Source organism: Nannobrachium achirus, assembly GCF_963921795.1.
Source record: "Nannobrachium achirus genome assembly, chromosome: 2".
Classification (NCBI taxonomy): domain Eukaryota; kingdom Metazoa; phylum Chordata; class Actinopteri; order Myctophiformes; family Myctophidae; genus Nannobrachium; species Nannobrachium achirus.
Window position 1 is genome coordinate 9,075,087 of NC_137811.1, and position 19,550 is coordinate 9,094,636.

General features: G+C 42.3%; 1 protein-coding gene across 1 annotated transcript; it reads left to right on the forward strand.

The window, feature by feature from the left end:
* Positions 1–723: 723 nt before the first annotated feature.
* LOC308296275 (semaphorin-4D-like) lies at positions 724–16,093 on the forward strand (the record flags this gene model as incomplete). The annotated part of the gene is made up of 11 exons (XM_080739489.1): positions 724–817; positions 2,019–2,173; positions 3,753–3,851; positions 4,251–4,272; positions 7,081–7,208; positions 10,141–10,322; positions 10,491–10,626; positions 10,799–10,988; positions 14,165–14,277; positions 14,650–14,813; positions 16,006–16,093. 11 exons carry the CDS (start codon positions 724–726, stop codon positions 16,091–16,093), a joined length of 1,371 nt encoding a protein of 456 aa, XP_080595615.1.
* Positions 16,094–19,550: the final 3,457 nt, after the last annotated feature.

The following is a 19,550-nucleotide window of genomic DNA, read 5'->3' on the forward strand; positions in this document are numbered from 1 at the left end:
ACACACACACACACACACACACACACACACACACACACACAGGTGCAAATGTGTTACATCGCTGCAGAAAGTCATAACAGATATCAGATATTATTACCCGGCCTGTTTGGATTCTTGATTCTGATTGGTCGAGCGCTGAAATCAGAGGTCTGATATCCCACGATAACAGACCGCTCCGCTCTATAACAGACCGCTGCCTAATCAAAGGCTCAGAGCACCTGCTGCAGTTCAGCTGCACTGCGAGAATCTTAGCTGTATCCAAAATGTCAGCCATGTAAACACACACACAGCGACATTTAGAACTAAATGTTGCTCTCAAGAATGTTTTTCAGAATATTTTAAGCGAGAAATAGACGACGTAGTATCAGAAAATGGATTCTATCTAATCAGCACTTCCTTGTTTTCCAAGGCGACCGTGTCGCGCTGGGGGGACGCCCAGCGCGACACTTGTGGAACACTTCCAGCCGTCTGTAAACAAGGAAATACTTTGTTTTGTTTTTAGTTTTGAGTCGAATTATTAATTTTATTTAGTAGCCGGGTAATAAGCGGGATAATGAATGGCTCCTTGGTGAATGACGCTAGATAACATCCCTTCGGTTTGATAACTCAAGCCGTCGGTCTGTTATCTAGCGTCATTCACCGCAGAGCCATTCATTATCCCTTACTCATGTCATCTTCCATTCATCCTCTGGTCCAGCTATCCGCCCAGTGCTGCCCTTCGTCATGCGTGACGTTGTAGGACTCCTCTTCTTCATCCTGCCAGGAGTGTTGGGGTCCTCGCTGGTTCTGGATCCCCCACGGACCTCCTACCCCCTCAGTAAGTCCACCGCATGTTTTACTTCTTTTCATGTTTATTGTATTCAAATAGAGATGTAAAATGTTTCCTTACCGATACCGAGTTCCGATACAGTAACAGTGTGTAATAATAAAAAAGAAAAAGAAAGATCTATAGGACAGTGTGGTTCTCAAAGTGGGGTCCAGGGACTTTTACAGGTCTGTAACTGTGAGACCCGTATTTAGGGTCCATTTGGTTCCATTTGTACACTCTTATGGGGGTCGTTGAAATGGTTTGAGAACCTCTGATCTCGGAATAAATACAATTTAAAACATATATATCTATATATGGTAAAACAACATCAACCTAAGCATTCAAAAATACAAAATAATTGATTACTGTAAATGACTTGTGTTTATTTCACTCTGTGTCTTGATCTGTTAATGCTTGCTTAATGCCTTATGTAATTGCCTTGTTGAAATGTGCTATACAAATACACTTGTCTTGTCTGGCCTGACCTTGCTTGATCATGCTTCGATGATGCTTTAGTTTTTACATTGTACGTAGGCTGCAGTAAGGTGACTATATCGGACATCCCATATATATATATATATATATATTTTTTTTCAAGATCAGATGTACAATCTCACAATAGCTTTTAAATAGGGCTATGAACACACACTTCACGCACGTGTGCGATCATGCACGAGCACATTCATGCACGTACCAGTATTGTCTGCACCACAGTTGATTTCATCAGGGGCACAATTATTTTGGTACTTTGCACCTAGTGACTGCAGATTTCAACTTCAGACTTCGTAGCATTACAGTGTCATTGTCAATTTGTCATACAGTTTGTTATCCGGTTAAAGCTGCCATCTGTAACTTTGATTTCTTAGCCGGGATTTGAACCCCAGTCTCCGGTGTGAGAGTCCAAACATCTTCAGCTCTATTTATATTATTGCGACCTACGGTCGCACTACGGTCGCAATAATATAAATGTTATTATACCCATATGGAGATCAATGGTCATCAATATTAAGCCCATATCTTGGAATGCCCATATATGGACATAATGTGTCAGTCTCATGTGGTCTATGACCTCAGACATAATAGGATGTCAGTCATCTCCATATTTGGGAAAAGCTTAATTTTAGCATTTTCCTATTCAAGTCAATGTTGAAAATTAATTCATGACAAATAATAACTATTTTAACATTTTCTTCTTGCTGTGTTTGTTCAGATTCCACAGGGAGACCACTGGTCCATTTCACTGACGCCCAAAACACGACCACCCTGTTGCTAAGCGATGACGGCTCCACCCTGTACGTAGGCGCACGGGACGCTGTCCTCTCATTGGACGTCAGCCAACCTGGTGTCATCACCATGAAGAACAAGGTTGGACACACTCACTGCACATGATTCAATCTTACTCATATCCACATCCAGAAATCTGTACATTGTCATGAATTAAAAACAAATTTAATAGAAAAGAAATTCCATGAAATTACTTTTAAGAAACAGTGGAAAATAGCTGATCTAGGGTACAACGCATCGCATTGTAAGTGTCGTTCAGTATATTATATCGGTATACACAATATATTTGGGCACAAGGTGGAGCAGGCAGTGCCTCCTTCGGGGAACTAGGAATAATTTGACTGAGGTTAGGGTTAGGTTAGGATTAGGGTTAGGGTTAGGTTTAGGGTTAGGTTTAGGCACAGTTTTACTGAGGTTAGGGTTAGGGTTAGGATTAGGGTTAGGTTTAGGCACAGTTTTACTGAGGTTAGGGTTAGGTTTAGGCATAGTTTTACTGAGGTTAGGGTTAGGGTAAGGGTTGGGTTTAAGTTTAGGCATAGTAGCATTCACCAGGTTAGCATTCACCAGCGTGGGACTAATGCATGGGCTTCTTCCACATCCAGATGAACTAAAACAAGCGCTCCTTTCCCAATCTAACTGGTTTCTCAAACTAATTGTAACATATATACACACACACACACACGCACGCACGCACGCACGCACGCACGCACACACACACACACACACACACACACACACACACACACACACACACACACACACACACACACATTGTATGTATGTAACATCCATAAATGTAAATAACTCAAGTCATGATCAGGGATGAGATGCCGTGTGCTCGGTTGGGCTCGGCGAGCCCACACTTATTAAACTGTACGCACACGCGCCCCACATGCACGCACGTCATCAAGTTGTGTGATGGTGACGGCTCGGTCAACACTTCAATCCCCTACCTAACCTGTCTGCTTTGCATAACAATACTTTGGTGGGCAGGCTCATTTACACTTGTATATGCGGCCAGCATATACGTTCGCCTAGCATTCTTTGCAGACTTTTAGCTCCTTTTGGAACGTCTCCCTCCGCTATGCAGCTCCTCACTCTTCATATCATGAGTTTAAATCACTCATTTTGTCAGAGCTGCAGAGGGAGAGGTTTCGAAAGGAGTTAGCAGACTTTACTGTGTGGATGAATCTATAAAGTCTATGTAAACTAAAGTTATTTTATATAAAACTTAAAGGAAAATACATTCATTGAAACTAAAATAAAAACAACAAATTAACAATGTAACTAAATAATAAGAAATATAATTATATTAAAAGGGTTAGCACAGAGCGGCAGGCATGCGTGCACACATGCCCGTGCACGTGACGTGCATGTGACGTCATGAATTTAGAGGGCCACCACTTCAAAATCCATATCACACCACTGGTCAGGATAAGAAACGATGCATTCTTTTTCCTTTTTTATGTTTCTTCTTTAGGTGGAGTGGAAACCGTCTGACAAGCAAATGCGAGACTGTTCTTATAAAGGGAAAGATATAAAGGTGTGTAGTTGTTATTAGAAAAGAATTGGCACCTGGAAATGAATGATGCAAAGAGACATAAACATATAACATAGAACTGCCCACAGCATCAATTACTGTCTGTCTGTTTCTCCCCAGGTTGACTGTGGTAACTTTGTTAAAGTGCTACAGCCTATCAACTCCACCCACCTGTATGCCTGTGGAAGCTTCGCCTACAACCCACAAGACATACTCATTGTAAGTCTACTTCTGATTCCACGCTTGACCTTTTACATGAAGTCAAGACCTAATGTTAGACAGCAACAGCCTTTACATTATAGTGAATGGTGTGTCCTATATGTAGCTAACCAGTGTTACCACTTAAGGCCTATGTTATACTCAAGCTATTTGAAAAATGCAGATCTACAATATGTCTACGAATGTGTCACGTTGTGAGCTTGAACATCGGCTATTTTTGAATAATTTTCAACATTGTTGAAACGTTTAGCCCATTTATGTCTAAAATGAACCAAATGTGAATGGAAACCTGTGCTATATGAACCACAGCTTGTTTTCCTTCAGGATACAGACACTCTCTCGATGGCGAGAACATCAGCAAAACTGCATTCTGTACGCTGTCCCTTCAACCCCTTCCAGAGGAACACAGCTATCACTATAAGTATGTTCAAAATACAACAGTATTTTTGTAAAGCATTTGAGAAAAATAAAAAAATAAAACATTGTGCAATCCAAACATTAACCTTGACCTGAGTAACATTTCTTTACCTGACATTTGGCTTTGATAACCATAGTGATCATCTTTATTGTGCTTTTTTTTTCTTTTTTTTTGACGTTCTCCATTATGGCTATTTTCAAATGGCCAAAATGGATAAGGCTGAAGTTAATGGTAAATGGTGCATTTACATAGCGCTTTTATCCAAAGCACTTTACAGAGATTGTGCATTACATTCACCCATTCACGCACACATTCATACACCGGTGGCGGAGGAAACCGTGCAAGGCACCAACCTACTCACCGGGAGCAATTAGGGGTTCAGAGACTTGCCCAAGGACTCTTCGACATTAGCTCAGGGGGAGCCCGGATTCGAACTGGGAACCCTTCGGGAACCCTTCGTGCTCTAATAACGGTTTCTCTACCCCTGAGATATGCCGCCCCTAGATACTGTATGTTTTGTAATAATAATCTACAAAATAACTAAAGTTTTCAAACAACTGTGGAGTAAAAAGTACAATATTTGCCTTTTAGATGTAGTGGAAGTACAAGTACTCCAGTTAAGTAAAAGTACCTCAAAATTGTACTTAGTATTGATTACTTACATACTGTACATATAAATACTTACTTTACACCACTGCCAATAACCCTACCCCTCACAAAGACCTTACAGAATACTTCTTCTGTGTGTGTGTGTGTGTGTGTGTGTGTGTGTGTGTGTGTGTGTGTGTGCGTGCGTGTGTGCGTGCGTGCGTGCGTGCGTGCGTGCGTGTGTGTGTAGATGGCGAGCTATTCTCTGGCACCACCACAAACTTCATGGGCAACAGACCGGCCATCACTCGCCACTTCAGCCACGATGGCCGCCCAGATGTAACCCAGGACACGTCCTTTGTTAGCCTACTGAACGGTGAGTCCTGCCATACTTACACTGTGTGTGTGTATAGGACTATATATATATATATATATATATATATATATATATATATATATATATATATATACACACACACTGTATATAGCATTCTCAGGTTTAATTAGAGTGAGCTAAGGTCAGAACAATTGTTTCTGCTTAGCGAGAGACAGACAGACAGACAGACAGACAGACAGACAGACAGACAGACACACAGACAGACAGACAGACAGACAGACAGACAGACAGACAGACAGACAGACAGATATCGATCGATCGATCAATAGATAGATAGATAGATAGATAGATAGATAGATAGATAGATAGATAGATAGATAGATAGATAGATACCTGGGATCGATCAATCCCAGGTACTTGCACTGCGGGGACTGCCCATAAGTCCTACTGTACATGTCATTAGTCCTACATCTCATTAGTCCTAGGGTTAGGTTTTAGGGTTAGGTTTAGGCCTGCACTGCCTGGGATTTGCGTGTTGCATGAACTATTAACAGATGTACATAAATAGAAATTGCAGATGGATGAAGGCCAAATTACAGTAGTAAAACGTGATCCTAGGCTTCATTCTGTGGCGTGTGGCGTCCTGTAACTGCTTCTACAGCACTGCAAGTTATTTGTGTCAACAATGCATTCATGCCGGATGTAATAAAAATAAGGGTGTCTGGTGTATTTAAGCTGTCTGTAGGCAATTTCTGTCTGTCTGTCCACCCCCCACCCTCTCTGTCGCGTAAAAGCAGTGTACTTAACATCACCATACAAGATATTGCTGCAGTCAGATAGAAACCTCCTATCTTCATATTTCAACTTTTTCTGTTGTCGTTCTTTTGTAAATTAAAGCCATACTTCCACAAAAGCAGTTCCTGATCGGCTTTTGTATTATTATCATTACGTTTTAGTCCTATTTTAGTAATCAGAAATGGTTTAGTCTAGTCTTAGTCGACTAAATATAAAAATCCTAGTCGTTTAGTCATGTTGATTGCTGCACCTGAGTTATCATATCCTTGGGATGGGACTGTTATCAATATTGTCATGCCTTAGCCAAGGCTCAGTAGTGAGACTACCAGCTACCAGGAGCTGGGTAGACCCAATATCAGCCTTAATATCAGCCTTGGTCTTGTCATTGCAATGCGCATGCGCCAACACACGAGGGGAAAAAAAGAAGTCACGCTGGGATTCGAGACTAGAGGGTTGGGAATTCTAGCCATGCGTTCTTACTGAGGACGCTACAGAGATGGATGTGCCACGCTAACATTTCTTTAGCATTAGGTTTAGGCATAGTTTTACTGAGGTTAAGGTTAGGGTTTGGGTTAGGGTTAGGCATAGTTTTACTGAGGTTAAGGGTTAGGGCGTCGCGTTCCGTTACCGAGTTATGCGTAAAACCAAGCAAAACAAATAAAAAAGTCCGCCAGCTGCCTGGTTAGCTCAGTCAGTAGCGACGGGGACTGGTAATCCGACGGCCCAGGTTCGATTCTCACTGAGGGAGCGAACAGTACATTATTCCTGTGAATGTGCGTTGGCGCATGCGCATTGCAATGACAAGTCTATGGGCGATAATGGAGCTACCAGCTCCTGGTAGTTAGTAGTCCGACTACTGAGCCTTGGCCAAGGCATGACAGGGGTGATAACAGACCCATCCCAAGGGAGGATAACACGAAGATGTATGTTGAGTCACGGTAAGATGTCAACCAGCTAAACATACCAGATCCTCATTCAAGTTTCAACACCATCTTTTTTTTTCTTGCATCAGAATCGAGAAGCATGACCTATATACTCTTATTCTGCTCTTAACGCTACTTCCTGTGGTTTGATCATTTCCCATATTTCAGAACCCACATTTGTCAGCTCCTCATTTGATTCTGCCAGAGGGAAGGTGTTCTTCTTCTTCAGTGAGGTGGCCAAAGAATACACCTTCGTGAAGGATCTCACGATGCCCCGTGTGGCACAAGTCTGCAAGGTACTGTACTGTACAAGATATGCAAGGGGATGGGCCTCCCTAGTAGGGGACTGATTGATTGATAGATTGATAGATTGATTGATTGATTGATTGATTGATTGATTGATTGATTGATTGAAATGGGAATGCTTTAGTCAAAAATGCAACCATCCACGACGCGGCAGCCTCAGCCGTCTGCCTCTCTCGATGCCCAGCGTCCCGCAATAATTATTAACAACCCGGTAAAAAAAATTATACATAACAGTTGTTAACAACACGGTTCCAATAAATCCTTCGCCCATTCCTCCAAGACTGTTGATCGTGGGTGACTCCATAATCAAACATATTAGAATCCCGAAGACAATTATGCATTGCTTCCCAGGTGCCACCATTCCTGTATTATTGGATAAACTTCCAGGTCTCCTCGATTCTATTCACTCCCCACGTCCATTGAAAGGACTGTGCTCCACACATTGGTAGCAATGACACGGCTCTTTTCCGCTGTGAGCCTTTACATTTGGATTTTATGCAACTTATCCATCTCTTACACAGCAGGGATATTGATTTCTTCCTCTCCAGTCCAATCCCACCGTACGATCGTGATGATAGTTTTCAGCACAGTCACAAGCCTATAAACTAATGGCTCAAGCGACTTTGTCGCACAGATAATCTTAGGTTCATCGACAATTTTATCCTGTTTTGGAACCTTCCCTCTTTCCTCAATCGTGATAGGCTTCACCCAAATAGACGGGGAAGCCAAGCTCTGGCGGCTAACTTTGTTGTTGGCATACGCAACTATGTTGACAACAAGTCCGGCAGCAAATGATGTCCCTCTGGTTCTAGCCCCTTGCCCGTTAGTTCCACCGAGTGCCCTAGGCCTCATTCTAATGGGCTAGGACCAAAACATGAACCTCCAATTATCTCCATGACTAGCCTCCCCACCTACAACAATGTAATTCCGGTTTATACTACACTAAGATCCTCTGTCATTGGGACCGTAGGTTGCAGTTAACTATGAAAACCGGCACATCTTGTCTGCGTATCTCTGTCTGTAGGTCACGCCTGACACTGTGGTTCCCCTGACACATCACTCTGACATCACAGGTCTATGGGTTTGTCGCTCAGTGTCTCCTTACAATCTGATGTCAGGAGAAAGAAAGAAAAGCCCAAACGGCACCTTGCAAGTTTTTAATTCTGACAGTGTTCAGATGGAACTATTTTGGTTCCATTTACACTATCAGTGTTATGGGGGTCCTTGACATCAAATATGACTTTAAAGGTGATACACCATGAAATTTCACTTTTCCTATTTTAAAACCTTTTTTTGGGGTCCCATTAGCACCTTCTATCCTCACAAAGTCCCATTTCTGACCGTTGTGTCTTTCTCTGGTTTTGGGAAGGCGGAGGTTAAAAGCATCCCACGGGTTCTCAAAACAGGCTGTCTAGATTTGCTGCCGTCGCTGACGTCATCGACGGCCGTTTTTGAAGATTTTTTTTTTTTTTTTTTCAAAAAGTAAAAAAAAATAGTTTTCAAAATGATTTTGGGGGGGTGGCGCAGTTCAGGCCAAAGGTGGTACTGCAGCTGAAAATGCTCTGAGAGCCATTCAAAAGGCTCTCTATTCAGGAGTGGTAATTTAGCCTCAAACCTTTTGAAAAACGTTTTTGGGACATAAACAATATGACATAAATACTTTTTAAATGCATGGTGTATCACCTTTAAGTTATAGACACTCTGTTTCCTCCTAAGTTCTTGGCATTGTGAGTAGCATGGTGTTGCATGCCTCGCTGCAAACCACATTTCCCCTGTGAGCAATGGTGTAAAGTAACTAAGTACATTTATTTAAGTACTGTATGAGGTATTTGTACTTTACTTGAGTATTTCCAATTTCCAGAACTTTTACTTCTACGCCGCTACATCTCAGATCCAAATATTGTACTTTTACTCCACTACATTTATTTAAAAACTTTAGTTACTAGTTACTTTTAAAACATACACTAACCACTTTAGCCCTATTTTATACCTTGGCTATTTGAAAATAGCCGATCTACAAGCTCACAATGTGTCACATCGAGATGCGTTGTGAGCTTGTAGATCTGCTATTTTCAAACATTTTGTACTTTAATTTTTGGTACTTAAAAGGACAACTTTGTTTTTTTACAACAAGGGTTCATATTTTAGATTGTAATTAGAGAAAAGAAAAAGTGAGGGTTAAAATGTTTTCATTTGCTTCGTTCTACTGTTTTATGGTGTTTACCGTGCTAAAATGTGGGGCATGCGTACGCATGGGGGCATGTGTACAAGTGGCTAAATATGTCTTTTTAGACACAATAAGCCAGCAGTTTCCTTATTGCTATTTACAGTAACACTTCTAGCCCCCATAAGTCACATCCAGCCATGAAAGGTTGCCTTGTATCTTGGGAATTGGCTTATTCTGTGTAAAATTACATATTTAGCCACTTGTACGCATGCCCCAACCACTGAAATAAGAATCTCTAAAACAATAGAAAGAAGTAAATGAAATCATTGTAACACTCATCTTTTATATTCTTTAATTACAATCTAAAATATGAACCTTTGTTGTAAAAAAACTAAAGTTGTCCTTTAAGTACATTTTGATGCCAACACTTTTGTACTTTTACATTTTGAATTCCAGACTTCTACTTGTATATGTGAGTACTTTTTCCACCACTGCCTGTGTGTCATATTAAGAGGACATACAAGGGTAGTTTCCTGTTGAAGAAGTGCAGAAAAGAACCTCATTGAGTGATAAAGATCTAAGTCATATACATATATTCTTGGTAACTGAACGTGCAAATAAGGACCATGCAACCACCAGAAAATACAGCATGGTGGAGCACCTATTCAAACATCCCCAAACAGACAGACAGACAGACAGACAGACAGACAGACAGACAGACAGACAGTTAATGTTACATTAATTTTTGTTCTCAGAGTGACGTAGGAGGCAGTAGGATTCTACAGAGACAGTGGACATCCTTCGCCAAGTCTCCTCTCCTCTGCCAGCTGGCCGAAGAGCTGCCCTTCAATGTCCTTGAGGACATTTTCACCCTCCACCCAGTAGAGGGCGACAGCACCACAGACACGCTGTTCTATGGTGTCTTCACCTCCAAGTGGTAAATACTAACCTCGCGGCCTTCGTTTTCCTAATAGGTTGTTTGATTCGGTCTAGACCGGATGGTATCTTATGTCATTTTGTATTCAAAATGAGTTTTGTAAATCTCACCTGCACAACCCAATATTGTCTGCCGTTGTTACACGTGTTGTTTTTAAATGTGTTGCAGGTCCATGGATCCAGGGTCTTCTGCTGTGTGTGTCTTTAAGATAAGTGACATCAGGGATGTGTTTGATGGCAGCTACAAGAAATATGACATAAACACTAACCAATGGACTCCAAGCAGAAGACATGACCTGGGAAAGGTTGGAAATTAACATTAACTTGTAGTCAAACAGTACTGTGATATAAAGTGACTATTTAACCAATAATCTCACCATGGTCTTCAGTGGTGCGGCTGCCCCCCCAGCACCCCTACTTCCCTCGGGTTTGGTAAAGTCTCATGATCGTGACAGTCCCTATCTGTTTTGTTTTCAGTGCGGACTGGGAAACGCCTCCGATACTGTTCTGCTAGAGGTGAGGAAGACTTTTCTGACCAGTGACAGTGTGAAACCAGAAGGGGGCGCCCCGCTGCTCATTTCTTCCAGCCAGCGATACAGTCGCCTGGTGGTTGAGAGGACTCAGGCTGCCAACGGCAAGAAATACACCATCCTGCTACTGCTCACCGGTACGATGTGTTACAGTCATAGAGCTATTTATTACACCGCTTGTTCCAATGCTTGATTCTGATTGGTCAATCGCTGAGTTCAGCAGAATGCTATATATATATATATATATATGATGACCTCCAGGGACGTGCAGAGAATGTTTGAGAGGTGGTGCCATGGCATTGGTCCGACATTTCATTGTTCCTGCATCCCATTAGTCCGAATCTGGTGAATGTTATCCAGTGCCAAAACCGAACATGTTCGGTTTTTTAAAACGTATTACATATGCCAAAACCGAACATGTTCGGTTTTTGAAAAAAGAAAAAAAAAAAAAAAAAAAAAAAAAAATGAATTTTTTTTTAAATTTTTTTTTTTTTGGACCCCATCAAATCTAGTGAACATGATTTCAATCACGATTTTGCATGTTCCACCCCCATACAACCCCATCTAACATACAGGGCAGCCATGTTTGTTTACATAACATGTAAAACATAATGGCGATTATCTCAAGAATGCCTGAACGGATTTCCAATCGGATTTTTTGTTTGAAAGCTGTGAACAAACTGCACAAATCCACTCCAATGCAATCCAGGATTGCATTGGATTTTTTAGAGCTCATTCTTCTCTGTTTTTTTCCCATGCATGAGGTGTGCAAGGTTTATAGTCCAGTCATTTTAGGGTTAGACCTAGAACAAATTGCAATAGTAGCAAACTCAACTGATTTTGTATCCTCATTATGTCCTTAGTGAGGGAAAAAAAGTCCCAAGGAATCCCACCGGGGCAAAGTTTTGAAAACGACCTACCTACCTTCAATTACTATACACTACAATATAACGGAAAAAATGACTGAAAAAAAATCTGCTTTAAGTGGGATATGAGGGGTCAAACTAGGTGTTTTTAATTATTCTGAATCCATTGCAAGCATTTGTTTTGCATGAAAAACATTCCTTGGGCTAAAAACGGACCCCAAAAGACTGAAAATTGATGAAAATTGATGAAAATTGACGTTTTGAGTGGCCATTTCTGGCCCAGGGAATGTTTTTCGTGCAAAACAAATGATTGCAATGGATTCAGAATAATTAAAAACCCCTAGTTTGACCCCTCACATCCCACTTAAAGCAGATTTTTTTTCAGTCATTTTTTCCTTTATATTGTAGTGTATAGTAAGTGAAGGTAGATAGGTCGTTTTCAAAACTTTGCCCCGGTGGGATTTCTTGGGACTTTTTTTCCCTCACTAAGGACATATTGAGGATACAAAATCAGTTGAGTTTGCTACTATTGCAATTTGTTCTAGGTTTGGCCTAATTTTGGCCTAAAATGACTGGACTATTAATCATGGCTAAGTTCACGAAAATAAGGCTTCTAAAATGCTTGGTAGCCAATAGCTAACTTCAAGCTAACTTCATCCTCTTCCTGTACATGCACAAAGGAAAGTGTTCAGGCAAGTCATGGCTGCAGGGCTTCTGCATATACCAGCATATCTCTATGGGATTTTCTATGGCACCTGGGGCGCCCTCTAGTGGTGAACGGGTGGCACTAAAAGAGTTAACCTGGTGAAAATACTATCCCTAAACCTAAACCTAACCCTAACCCTTGCCTTACTTCAGTAAAGCTTTGCCTAAACCTAACCCAAACCCTAACCCAAACCTCTATGCCTAAACCTAACCCTGAAACCTAACCCTAACCAAATTAGGACTAACTAGAAGCTCGGCCGCCCGAACGTCTAGTCGGCAACCTGGCCAACTCGGAAACAATGTAAATAGGGAATGAATGCCCCACCCTTTAATGCAAACCCCATTATACCTGTTGTCATAGGATCCATTTTGACCATCTGTTTGCGTGTGTCCCTTTATGCCCATATATGGAGATATCTGTCTGTCCATTTTATGCCCATATATATGGAGATCTCTGTAGGACCCGTTTTGACCATCTGTTTGCCTGTGTCCATTTATGCCCATATATGGAGTTATCTGTCTGTCTGCGTCCATTTTATGCCCATATATGGAAAGCTCTGTAGGACCCGTATTGACCATCTGTTTGCCTGTGTCCATTTATGCTCATATATGGAGATATCTGTATCTGTCTGTCTGCATCCATTGTATGCCCATATATGGAGATCTCTGCAGACACAGTGCCGGTTCCGGAAAACCCTGATGTAAGACATCAGAATCCGACCTTTCGTGCCGGTTCCGGAAAATCGTGTATCGGGTCGGGTCGAGGCCGGGCACTGCACTACCTGCTGCAGCGGGGAACGCGCGTGCCGAATTTGAAATAGGGAATGAATGCCCCACCCTTTAATGCAAACCCCATTATACCTATTGTCATAGGACCCGTTTTGACCATCTGTTTGCCTGTGTCCATTTATGCCCATTGACTCATGTGGTGTACGTGATGTCAGAGACTTTTATGAAGTGATGTCACAATGAGTCAGCGCTTGGCCGATTTCCTCCGGAACAGCCTGATGTCAACAATCAGCTCTGCATAAGGAGATTCCAAACGTTTTGCACCGGTTTCGAAAACCGCTGTGTCCACGATAGATGAGATGTAGGACTAATGAGATGTAGGACTTATGGGCAGTCCCCAGAGAGACATTTCTAAAAGGGCCTTTTGGTGAAAATAGCAGCTACTGTATTTTCGGTGAGTTTCAGGAGAGTTTGGACAAGGCAAACTTGTCCAAACATTCAACATTCTTTTGAATGCTGCCTTCAGGTATGGCATAGGAAGAGGGCATTTGCATTTCTTTCACCATAGTGAAAACTGCATTCATGGTCTGGAGAGGGCACTTTTTGCAGACGGATAAAAGGACAGGGGCTCAAGCCCCCTTTGATGTATATGTATGCACGTGCCTGATGACCGCTGAACTCAATGACAGACCACTGTCTAATCAAATACTCAGAGCACCTGGCTCATATCAATCTGCGATGCTGATTTTGTGCCGTATCCAACATGGCAAAAAATGTAAACAAACACAGGATTTACAACTAGACAAACAAGTATATTTTTGAAAACTTTTGAATCGAGAATTGGACAATGCAGCAACCAAAATATTTATTCTATTGTATCAACACTTCCCGTTGTTTTCAAGGCGACAGGCACTGGACGCACCGTGTGTCTGTGCGTGCGTGCGTGCGTGCGTGCATGCGTGCGTGCGTGCGTCTCAGAAACCCAACCTTCCAGTTTACTCTTTCTCTTCCAGAGAAAGGTTTTCTCCACAAAGTGGTTTTGGATCAGGGTCCCCGGGTCATAGAGGAGGTCCAGGTATTCCAACATCCTCAGCTGATGAAGAACCTCCTCCTCTCCTCCTCCAAGGTAAAACGTGCGATGGAGCGAACAATAATAATCTTTATTGAATCACGACAAGGCCTGTATAGATTGTTACATAGAGCTAAAACGAGGCAACAAAAAGGAAATATGGATTAAAACACTTATAAATATGCATTAAATTGTCCCTGTGCAAGACATTTAAGCCCCCCTCCCCCGCCTGCTGTGAGTTCCACTGCTCACAGATAAGGTCCAACCCATCACTAATACATTAATACCGGTACATCGTTGTACGACAGCAGTAAATCTGCATCAGCTAAATGATCAACCAGGGAATGTAATGCAACAATAACTGCTTGTTATGGTAGGGTGTGGTTTATATGAATGCAATGTAAATAACAGTGTGTCATGGTGCTATAGGGCATGCTTTACGTGGGGACATCTGAAGGGGTGACACAGGTGCCGCTGAGCCACTGTCTCTCGTACAAGAGCTGTGCACAGTGTGTTCTGGCCAGGGATCCTTTCTGTGGATGGGACCATGACATGGATGTCTGCACCAAGGTCACTGCTGGGAACTCCAACATGTAAGTATAATTAAAAGTATAGTAGGCCAACTGGGGAACAATGTAAATAGGGAATGAATGCCCCGCCCTTTAATGCAAACCCCATTATACCTGTTGTCATATCTGTTTTGACCATCTGTTTGCGTGTGTCCATTTATGCCCATATATGGAGATATCTGTCTGTCTACGTCCATTTTATGCCCATATATGGAGATGGGCAGCCGAGCGTCTAGTGTAAATAGGGAATGAATGCCCCGCCCTTTAATGCAAACCCCATTATACCTGTTGTCATAGGATCTGTTTTGACCATCTGTTTGCGTGTGTCCATTTATGCCCATATATGGAGATATCTGTCTGTACATGTCCATTTTATGCCCATATATGGAGATGGGCGGCCGAGCGTCTAGTTGACGCCCTGGCCAACTCGGGAACAATGTAAATAGGGAATGAATGCCCCGCCCTTTAATGCAAACCCCATTATACCTGTTGTCATAGGACCCGTTTTGACCATCTGTTTGCGTGTGTCCATTTATGCCCATTGACTCATGTGGCGTACGTGATGTCAGAGCCTTTTATGAAGTGATGTCACAATGAGTCAGCGATTGCGCCGATTTCCTCCAGAACAGACTGATGTCAACAATCAGCTCTGCATAAGGAGATTCTGAATGTTTTGCGCCGGTTCGGGAAAACCGCGAGTCAGGTCGGGTCGAGGCCCGGCACTGCACTCCGCGCCGTGGCGGGGAACGCGTGCGCCGAATCTGAGGCCGGTGGGACGAACGGTTCTCGAGATATGCGGATTACAGACAGACAGACACGCAGACACGCACGCACGCAGAGACTTCTCGCATTTATAGATAGATAGATGTGCTAATGATGCTCTCACAGTCAACAGTAGCAGACTGTGGTTGTACTGGTCAGTTCCCAGTGACCGTGTGTGTGTGTGTGTGTGCGTGCGTGCGTGCGTGCGTGCGTGCGTGCGCACACAAGTGTGTGTGTGTGTGTGTGTGTGTGTGTGTGTGTGTGTGTGTGTGTGTGTGTGTGTGTGTGTGTGTGTGTGTGTGAGCATGTTAAGACACACATAATGACATTTTGTTTTTTTCTAAACAGACATATTGTCAATGCAGCTGAGTGAGCAGCGTGCGTTGCCACAAACAAGAAACAGTTCCTTCATGTCAGCAGTTGTTTATTCTTTTCCCCCCTTTCCTCACCACAGGGGCCAGGATGTAGAGAACAGCGATGTTAAAAAAGTTTGTGGATCTGCCAAAGCTGCTCCTCACCCAGGTATACAACAACAACAATAACAGACAAAAAACAAACGTGTGCAACACTGAGCAATAGACGTCTATTAGACGTTGGTCTAAAATTGATCTAATAGAGGTATAGATTTGAAAGTTTTTTAGATGTCTAAGCTTAGACTAGACGTTGATTAGACGTTATTTCAACAGCTATAGACGCGGTCTATTTATATACGTCTATTAGACGTATACAAGTGCAGTGTCCTACAATAAATAAAACATTTGGCCTAAATGATCAACAATAAAATTGGGAAAGGGCTCTGTGACAAAAGCAAGCAATAACAAGAGATTAACAAACCTTGGTCTTTATTGTCATATGATGTACTGTGTAAACTCAGTAAGACTAGCCTGCAGCCTTGTTGGTTTGAATGGGATTGGTTTGTTGTAGGCTACTATCCTATGAAAAAAATGGCCTTTAAAAAGGTCAGACCGCCATCTTAACATTCACTGTAGGCTCTCCTGCCATTTTGTTTAAGCATTTTCTTCATATATATACATTTTTCCTAAATTCCCTGTTTGCACGAAAATGTCATACAGTGCCTGGAATAAAAGAGGACATCCTCTAGTCTCTCCAAAAAATATTTTTTTGTATGTACGATGTAGCAATCTAGAGTTTTAGCCATGTCAAACCCCTTGTTTTTTCAAAATCCAGGTGGAAATTCAAAATAATTGGAGTTATTGACCTTTTTGTGAATGATCATGTTTTCAAGTGGATAACTCACTTGATATTTGTCTTTATGGCTTCAGGCATTATCAGATAAGTGTACTAATGTAATTATGTAATAGGATTTTTTTTTAGAATTTTCTGTTTAGAAAAATGCAGAGAAAATATTTTTATAGGCTATGTCTGACCAGAAAACTCACAGCAATTTCACATACTGTATTGCAGTATTTCAATATGTGAGCCCCCACTTGGGGGCGCTTTCTCTCTGTCTCTGTGTGTCTGCTGGTTTGCAGCTGCTCGGCTGGTTTCGTTCTGTACAGGTGCACACACACAGATAGACATCAAAGGGGGCATGAGTCTTTAGAATAATCCTTCATCTGGAATGGGCTGCTATAACATTTGTTCTACAAGCTGCTCTACAATCTCTCAACACGTCGCTCTGTGACACATTGAGAGCTTGTAGAGCTTGTAGATCTGCTATTTTCACATTCTAGGACATGTTAGAAAAATGTTTCCCCCTGCCCCTAAAACATCCTCTGCACGCCCTGCTCAACAGCCTCTGGTGCGGTGTTTGCTAACGAGGCTTCATCGACAGTAGTTGATCACTTGTTTTTTTGGGGGAGCGGTGGTCCACGGACCCCCTCCTGGTTCCCTGAGAAGTGTTGGCTGGAGACCAGGGTAGTGAGAGGACGGACCCCCTTCGTGAGATCGCATCGCCAGGGACCACTTCACGTGTCTCTGACAACTGGATCATGTCGTGTGAACTTTATGTAATCGGTGTTTATTGATTGATTTCAACTTTATGTAACAGTCGATTATCGTGTTCCCACCGCTCTGCGGGGGTCCGCGAAGCAGTGGGCCGGCGGACCCCCTAGTAGTTCCGTTAGAAAGGCGACCAGGGAATGGATTCCCTTCGCAAAGGACCCCCTGGCGCGCGGCCAGCATGTGGACTAACATACAATTACAAAACTAATATTATAGACTATCTACCAAGGGGATATATGGAATATAAACCATGGTGTGGATTCTAATCGACCATCTCATTCTCAGGTATGTGTTAGAAGCATTTATATGGCGATAATTGTGTGTTTTGTGTCTTGAGAGAGAAAGACAGATCTCTATAGCACTGTTTTTTTTATGGGACTGAACGTAGCCTATATGTGCTGATCAGGGGGTCCAACAGGGACCACTGAAACAGACATACAGTGGTCCGTGGACCAGCCAGCTAAGGGATGTGCACACACACACACACACACACACACACACACACACGCACACGCACACGCACACGCACACGCACACACACACAAACACAGCTGTTCTCACACTTTTTTTTCTTCTCTTTTTTTTCCGGCTGCCAGCCTTGTGTGCGCAAATGAGTCACTTTGCCAGTTCACTGTGGGTTATGTGGAGATTTATACATTTGTATTGCAATTTATACATTATTACAGTCTTTTTTTCAAACACACTTACTCTGATGTGTGATATTTTTGGTTCCCTTTATGACAGAAGGCTCAAACTTTGTCATGGGCAGGGGGAGGGGGTTAATTAACATTACATTATATAAAAGCTAATTATCGGGCCTGGCAGAGAAGGACATTGGAATTTTCTCGGGACTATCGGGAGGGGCGGTAAATGAGTTAACCTGAACAACGCTGTGGTGGCATTTCCCTAATTTATACTCCTTTTGCATCACATCACATCACTTCACGTCAAGTATACTTAATTTATGACATTTTATATTTGTATGTTGTAATATATACTGTAGCCTACCTATTTTACTATTCATAAGTTAAGCCCTTTGCACACAGGCGCATTTAACCGCACGGATAAAACGGACAATATCATTTTTTGAAAAGAAAACAATGATTCTCTATGACCTCATGCACACCGACTCCGAATTAGCCGTGCGACGAGTGGCTGCCGCCGTGCGTTTTTTTCTCGATCGAACCCAGTTCGATTCGTGCGTCTTGTTGCATGCGGTAAAAAACTCATCACTCCTTTTATGACTCCTTTTTGGATCCGCAGCGCCGATTCCGCACAGCCTTGCACACCAAATCCAATGCATTTTATTCATGCCGCAAACGAAAAAAAACGCAACTGTCCTGTGTGCAAAGGGCTTAACACACAGTGCAGCCCAAGGTAATCCACTGTGATGTATGAAAGAAAGTCTGCCTTAAAACGGTGCTACACTGCCATATAGTGTCCGAATTAGTAAACTGCACCTTCTGATCCACTTGACTGTATCTCTTATGTAGTCACAGCATTTTACAGCAATTAAAGATAATAACAAACTATTAATTGAGACCATAGGTCGCAATTAATAGTTTATTAATATCAGAACCGTTACAACTTGATACCATATTATGGAGATCCCTGATGTCATCAATATTATGCCCATTTCTAACGACTTCCTCACTTCATATGGGAATGCTCATTATATGGAGGCCACATCAGCCACATACCACACTAACATAATCCATATAATATGACCAAGACAGATGGCTGGTTCTACAGACCGAGATCTCCATATATGGGCATAAAAGGGATTGTATGTATGATATCAGATGTCATAGACGTCACAGGACTTTCACATAACGCATAAGTAAGCATGTCTCACAGCATATCTCCATATACATGGATCTCCATATACAGTATGGGTAAGTAGTCCGTATACATCACTTGCCAGATGGCAAAGACATGGCGCGACCTTGTTGCTTTTTGCCCTTACTGGTGTAAATACTATCGTAAATAGCTACACAAACATCAAAGCATGCCCAAACTATTACTGTTAAAGGT